General features: G+C 43.7%; 1 protein-coding gene across 1 annotated transcript in view; it reads right to left on the bottom strand.

Annotated features, from left to right (window-relative positions):
• The window catches only part of LOC106576653 (glutamate receptor-interacting protein 1), a gene marked incomplete at both ends in the record, with an annotated part of 45,068 nt that extends 37,771 nt beyond the window's left edge, over positions 1-7,297 (bottom strand). Inside the window, 2 exons of the mRNA XM_045711704.1 lie at positions 4,542-4,687; positions 7,110-7,297. Of these exons, the coding sequence (XP_045567660.1) occupies positions 4,542-4,687; positions 7,110-7,297 (334 nt within the window). The remainder of the gene's footprint in view (positions 1-4,541; positions 4,688-7,109) is intronic.
• Between the last annotated feature and the right edge of the window lie 203 nt (positions 7,298-7,500).

The following is a 7,500-nucleotide window of genomic DNA, read 5'->3' as shown; positions in this document are numbered from 1 at the left end:
TTCTCCACCAGCTACCAGCCCTCAGTAACACAGACTCACTAACAGTCCTGTTCCCCACCAGCTACCAGCCCTCAGTAACACAGACTCACTAACAGTCCTGTTCCCCACCAGCTACCAGCCCTCAGTAACACAGACTCACTAACAGTCCTGTTCTCCACCAGCTACCAGCCCTCAGTAACACAGACTCACTAACAGTCCTGTTCTCCACCAGCTACCAGCCCTCAGTAACACAGACTCACTAACAGTCCTGTTCTCCACCAGCTACCAGCCCTCAGTAACACAGACTCACTAACAGTCCTGTTCTCCACCAGCTACCAGCCCTCAGTAACACAGACTCACTAACAGTCCTGTTCTCCACCAGCTACCAGCCCTCAGTAACACAGACTCACTAACAGTCCTGTTCTCCACCAGCTACCAGCCCTCAGTAACACAGACTCACTAACAGTCCTGTTCTCCACCAGCTACCAGCCCTCAGTAACACAGACTCACTAACAGTCCTGTTCTCCACCAGCTACCAGCCCTCAGTAACACAGACTCACTAACAGTCCTGTTCTCCACCAGCTACCAGCCCTCAGTAACACAGACTCACTAACAGTCCTGTTCCCCACCAGCTACCAGCCCTCAGTAACACAGACTCACTAACAGTCCTGTTCTCCACCAGCTACCAGCCCTCAGTAACACAGACTCACTAACAGTCCTGTTCCCCACCAGCTACCAGCCCTCAGTAACACAGACTCACTAACAGTCCTGTTCTCCACCAGCTACCAGCCCTCAGTAACACAGACTCACTAACAGTCCTGTTCTCCACCAGCTACCAGCCCTCAGTCACACAGACTCACTAACAGTCCTGTTCTCCACCAGCTACCAGCCCTCAGTAACACAGACTCACTAACAGTCCTGTTCTCCACCAGCTACCAGCCCTCAGTAACACAGACTCACTAACAGTCCTGTTCCCCACCAGCTACCAGCCCTCAGTAACACAGACTCACTAACAGTCCTGTTCTCCACCAGCTACCAGCCCTCAGTAACACAGACTCACTAACAGTCCTGTTCCCCACCAGCTACCAGCCCTCAGTAACACAGACTCACTAACAGTCCTGTTCTCCACCAGCTACCAGCCCTCAGTAACACAGACTCACTAACAGTCCTGTTCTCCACCAGCTACCAGCCCTCAGTAACACAGACTCACTAACAGTCCTGTTCTCCACCAGCTACCAGCCCTCAGTAACACAGACTCACTAACAGTCCTGTTCTCCACCAGCTACCAGCCCTCAGTAACACAGACTCACTAACAGTCCTGTTCCCCACCAGCTACCAGCCCTCAGTAACACAGACTCACTAACAGTCCTGTTCCCCACCAGCTACCAGCCCTCAGTAACACAGACTCACTAACAGTCCTGTTCTCCACCAGCTACCAGCCCTCAGTAACACAGACTCACTAACAGTCCTGTTCTCCACCAGCTACCAGCCCTCAGTAACACAGACTCACTAACAGTCCTGTTCTCCACCAGCTACCAGCCCTCAGTAACACAGACTCACTAACAGTCCTGTTCTCCACCAGCTACCAGCCCTCAGTAACACAGACTCACTAACAGTCCTGTTCTCCACCAGCTACCAGCCCTCAGTAACACAGACTCACTAACAGTCCTGTTCTCCACCAGCTACCAGCCCTCAGTAACACAGACTCACTAACAGAGTCCAGGACAGTAACACAGACTCACTAACAGAGTCCAGGACAGTAACACAGACTCACTAACAGAGTCCAGGACAGTAACACAGACTCACTAACAGAGTCCAGGACAGTAACACAGAATCACTTACAGAGTCCAGGACAGTAACACAGACTCACTAACAGAGTCCAGGACAGTAACACAGACTCACTAACAGAGTCCAGGACAGTAACACAGACTCACTAACAGAGTCCAGGACAGTAACACAGAATCACTAACAGAGTCCAGGACAGTAACACAGACTCACTAACAGAGTCCAGGACAGTAACACAGACTCACTAACAGAGTCCAGGACAGTAACACAGACTCACTAACAGAGTCCAGGACAGTAACACAGACTCACTAACAGAGTCCAGGACAGTAACACAGACTCACTAACAGAGTCCAGGACAGTAACACAGACTCACTAACAGAGTCCAGGCCAGTAACACAGACAAAGTAACTCTGGAGCTGCAGAAAGAGATCATGTAGCTATTAGACATTAAGGCTGATTCTGTTACAATCCCCTCTACATAATTCATGAACACTCGTCTCTCCCTGGGAGCAGAAGGACATAAACTCCCTCCCTGCATCTCTCCCTGCATCCAGAAATGTTGAATTAAATGACTAGCCATTTCAGAGGCTCAGAACAGTTCTGCTGATGACTAGGCCTGCTGCAAGTCTCTTCTAGCTATCAGCCTGTAGTGACCCTAAACAAACCATTAGTGCTGAAGGAACGGTCCTCATCCTGTTCTGCAGCCTGCTCTTGATTGTAATGGTTTCTAATGGGGGGGACATTTTGGACCAGAAAACAAAAGTACATTGGTTCTGATAACCAGAATAAAGAACATAAAGCCTGTCCCCGTAGCAACGGCCCAATGTCAAAGTCATTATGGTCTGTCTTGGGGAGTAGGGTGTTTTGGTTCAGAGTGAACCATAAGCACATCACAGATAAACCCAGCATGGAAGATGCTGTGAAGACATCATTGCTTGTCTGAGATGTGATGATGAAACCCCTTGATGGAATGGCCCCACCAGCGGGCTTCACTACGGACAGGGAGAGTGTTCATATGTGACTGTGTTTCAATACCAGATCAGTCAAATTAACCCTCTGAGCTAAAGGCTTTGCTCTTGATGATAATGTAAGTCTTCAAGTCTCATTCAAGGTTACTTATAAAGCTAACAAGGTTCAATAAGCCACGTTCACTAAACATCCAGTCTAGTCCAGTACGGTCCAGTACAGTAGAGTCCAGTAGATTACAGTAGATTATAGTAGATTATAGTAGATTATAATAGAGCACAATAGAGTCCAGTAGATTATAGTAGAGTCAAGTAGAGTACAGTAGATTATAGTAGATTACAGTAGAGTCCAGTAGATTATAGTAGATTATAGTAGAGTACAGTAGATTATAGTAGATTATAGTAGAGTACAGTAGATTATAGTAGATTATAGTAGAGCACAGTAGAGTCCAGTAGATTACAGTAGATTATAGTAGATTATAGTAGATTATGAGTACAGTAGATTATAGTAGAGTACAGTAGATTATAGTAGATTATAGTAGAGTACAGTAGAAAATAGTAGATTATAGTAGAGTACAGTAGATTAAAGTAGATTATAGTAGAGCACAGTAGAGTCCAGTAGATTACAGTAGATTATAGTAGAGCACAATAGAGTCCAGTAGATTATAGTAGAGCACAGTAGAGTCAAGTAGATTATAGTAGAGCACAATAGAGTCCAGTAGATTACAGTAGAGTCCAGTAGATTACAGTAGAGTACAGCAGAGTATAGTAGAGTCCAGTAGAGTCCAGTAGAGTCCAGTAGAGTACAGTAGATTATAGTAGAGTACAGTAGATTATAGTAGAGTACAGTAGATTACATTAGAGTACAATAGATTACAGTAGAGTCCAGTAGAGTAGAGTCCAGTAGAGTACAGTAGAGTCCAGTAGATTACAGTAGAGTACAATATAGTCCAGTAGAGTCCAGTAGATTACAGTAGAGCACAATGTAGTCCAGTATAGTCCTGTAGAGTCCTGTAGAGTACAGTAGAGCACAATATAGTCCAGTAGACTACAGTAGAGTACAGTAGAGTCCAGTAGATTACAGTAGAGCACAGTAGAGTCAAGTAGATTATAGTAGAGCACAATAGAGTCCAGTAGATTACAGTAGAGTCCAGTAGATTACAGTAGAGTACAGCAGAGTATAGTAGAGTCCAGTAGAGTCCAGTAGAGTCCAGTAGAGTACAGTAGATTATAGTAGAGTACAGTAGATTATAGTAGAGTACAGTAGATTACAGTAGAGTACAGTATATTACAGTAGAGTCCAGTAGAGTAGAGTCCAGTAGAGTACAGTAGAGTCCAGTAGATTACAGTAGAGTACACTATAGTCCAGTAGAGTCCAGTAGATTACAGTAGAGCACAATGTAGTCCAGTATAGTCCTGTAGAGTCCTGTAGAGTAGAGTAGAGCACAATATAGTCCAGTAGAGTCCAGTATAGTAGAATCCAGTAGAGTTGAGTCCAGTATAGTAGAGCACAGTAGAGTATAGTAGTGTCCCGTAGAGTAGAGTACAATAGAGTCCTGTAGAGTACAGTAGATTACAGTAGAGCACAATAGAGTCCAGTAGCGTCCTGTAGAGTACAGTAGACTACAGTAGAGTCCTGTAGAGTACAGTAGACTACAGTAGAGCCCAATATAGTCCAGTAGAGTCCTGTAAAGTACAGTAGAGTCCAGTAGAGTACAGCAGACTACAGTAGACTACAGTAGAGTCCAGCAGAGCACAGTAGAGTCCTGTAGAGTACAGTAGAGCCCAGTAGAGTACAGTAGAGTCCAGTACCTGCCACGTCAAACTCTATCTCCAGCGAGACCTTGCTGGTGATGCTGGAGTCTCTCAGTAGCTGATTGGTCTCTTCCAAGGTGCTGTCCTCTGTAGGGATCCCGTTTATAGACAGGATACGGTCACCTATCTGCAAAATCCCGCACCTGCAAAGTACACACACGACATCACAGTCTTACCGTGCTGTAAGGAAGGCTAACGCACCAGCCTTTGGTTGTGAGGTAATACATGAATTAGAATCTGAATAATTAGTGTTCTCTGTACATGGATAGCTAGTGTCTGGATTAATTTACTCTACCAGCATAAAGACATGGTCGGGAAAGACATATTCCACATCAATTCTATCTACACTAACCAACACACACACACACACACACACACACACACACACACACACACACACACACACACACACACACACACACACACACACACACACACACACACACACACACACACACACACACACACACACACACACACACACACACACACACACACGTGGTCAGACAGTGTTTTATATCGCCTCAATTAAACTACCACCGCTTTTAACGACATATTGGCTACTTCCTCTGATAATTGCTTTCAACAGCTTCCTACATAAATCCCCCGTCCATTACGCCGGCTACCTTCATCAGGATGTCGGCCGGAGGATATTCAAGCCATTCCATGTCAGTGCTCTAGGTTTCAATCATCACGTTGGGATATGACTTCCATTTTACATTGACAGATTCATTTCCTGACTCCATGTTATTATAGTTGCGTCTCTCAGGCCTACACGTTTTGTCAGTCGATCGCCATAGCAGACCAACTGTGGTTACTTTTTAAGTTATATCTTTATGAAGTCACTAACCAGGTTTCCATCCAACCTTTTATGCGAGTAAAGTATATGTTAGATAAATAATTCATGTACTGGTACATGGGGAATTTAACCACAAAAGTAATTTTTATCGGCACTACGTCATCACGCACAACCTTTTTTCCGCAACAACTACATTTCATGGTAACATCTCTGATGGGGAAAATAGCATATTATTTTTTATGCAGAATTATTCTATATTCGCATGAAAATCTGTCGCCAATTGGAAACCTAGCTAGTGTGACAGTCAAATCTCAAGTTTTGGCAATTGCTTCAGTAATCTACAAACACAAACTATGGTTATATCTCGACGTCAAAGCTCAGACGAACCAGTCAGTATGACTCTAGTGACATGGCCCTATATGTGTGTCCGTTTCTGCCTAAACAAACAGCAGACAAACTGGAGTTACATTCTTTTACTTTTCACAACCAATCAAATCGATTAGAGATAGGTAGCAAACCAATCAACTGGGGTTTTACTTTTTCATATGCATTATTTGATAAACAAACAAAAAAAGGTCAGATCTCAGAAGAACCAATCAAGTGGATAAGAAATAAGGCTGTTATTAACTGTGCTGCAGGTCTAGAATCAGATTAAGATAGAATACCTGATAGAATAACTGGGCTGCAGGTCTAGTAGGTTAGAATCAGATCTCTATGGAGTATACCACAGAATGAAATAGAACATCTAGACATCTCTATGGAGTATACCACAGAATGAAATAGAACATCTAGACATCTCTATGGAGTATACCACAGAATGAAATAGAACATCTAGACATCTCTATGGAGTATACCACAGAATGAAATAGAACATCTAGACATCTCTATGGAGTATACCACAGAATGAAATAGAACATCTAGACATCTCTATGGAGTATACCACAGAATGAAATAGAACATCTAGACATCTCTACGGAGTATACCACAGAATGAAATAGAACATCTAGACATCTCTATGGAGTATACCACAGAATGAAATAGAACATCTAGACATCTCTATGGAGTATACCACAGAATGAAATAGAACATCTAGACATCTCTATGGAGTATACCACAGAATGAAATAGAACATCTAGACATCTCTATGGAGTATACATAGAATGAAATAGAACATCTAGACATCTCTATGGAGTATACCACAGAATGAAATAGAACATCTAGACATCTCTATGGAGTATACCACAGAATGAAATAGAACATCTAGACATCTCTATGGAGTATACCACAGAATGAAATAGAACATCTAGACATCTCTATGGAGTATACCACAGAATGAAATAGAACATCTAGACATCTCTATGGAGTATACCGCAGAATGAAATAGAACATCTAGACATCTCTATGGAGTATACCGCAGAATGAAATAGAACATCTAGACATCTCTATGGAGTATACCATGTCATTTCAGATGCATTCTACGCCAGACACTCAGCAATATTAAATGAGTATGGAATGGTACAAATTCAACTCATATTCTGCAAGATAACCTACTCCCTCTGGCTGTAGAACTACAGTAGTGGGTAATGTGTTATATCATCAGTATATAGTTGAGGTATTGGAGGTGATAAGGAAACAAGATGCTCCATCTAAAAGAAAACCTCTCTATATTTTACTGGTCCTATTACTTCACTGTCTCTCTGTAGGAAAGGTTTAAAGGCAGGCTATAGAAATGACATGTGATTGATTGATTGACAGATGTATCCTACCTCTCTGCAGGACTGTCTGGGTCCAAATAGCCGATGAGCGGGGGTGAGGATAGGGTCTCTGTGGCAAACACCCCCCCCTGCAGCTGGATACCAAACCCCATGATAGAGTCACTGAGCAGAATCACCTCAGTCGTCTCAGTGTGAACAACCTGACCTGCTAGACCCAGGGTACTGCTAGCCAGAGACACTGTGGAGAGAGAGACAGACAGAGCTCAGTGTGAACAACCTGACCTGCTAGACCCAGGGTACTGCTAGCCAGAGACACTGTGGAGAGAGAGAGAGACAGAGCTCAGTGTGAACAACCTGACCTGCTAGACCCAGGGTACTGCTAGCCAGAGACACTGTGGAGAGAGAGAGAGAGACAGACAGAGCTCAGTGTGAACAACCTGAC

The sequence above is a fragment of the Salmo salar genome, unplaced genomic scaffold (genome assembly GCF_905237065.1).
Source record: "Salmo salar unplaced genomic scaffold, Ssal_v3.1, whole genome shotgun sequence".
Taxonomy (NCBI): Eukaryota; Metazoa; Chordata; class Actinopteri; order Salmoniformes; family Salmonidae; genus Salmo; species Salmo salar.
This window is presented reverse-complemented; position numbering and strand designations above follow the sequence as displayed.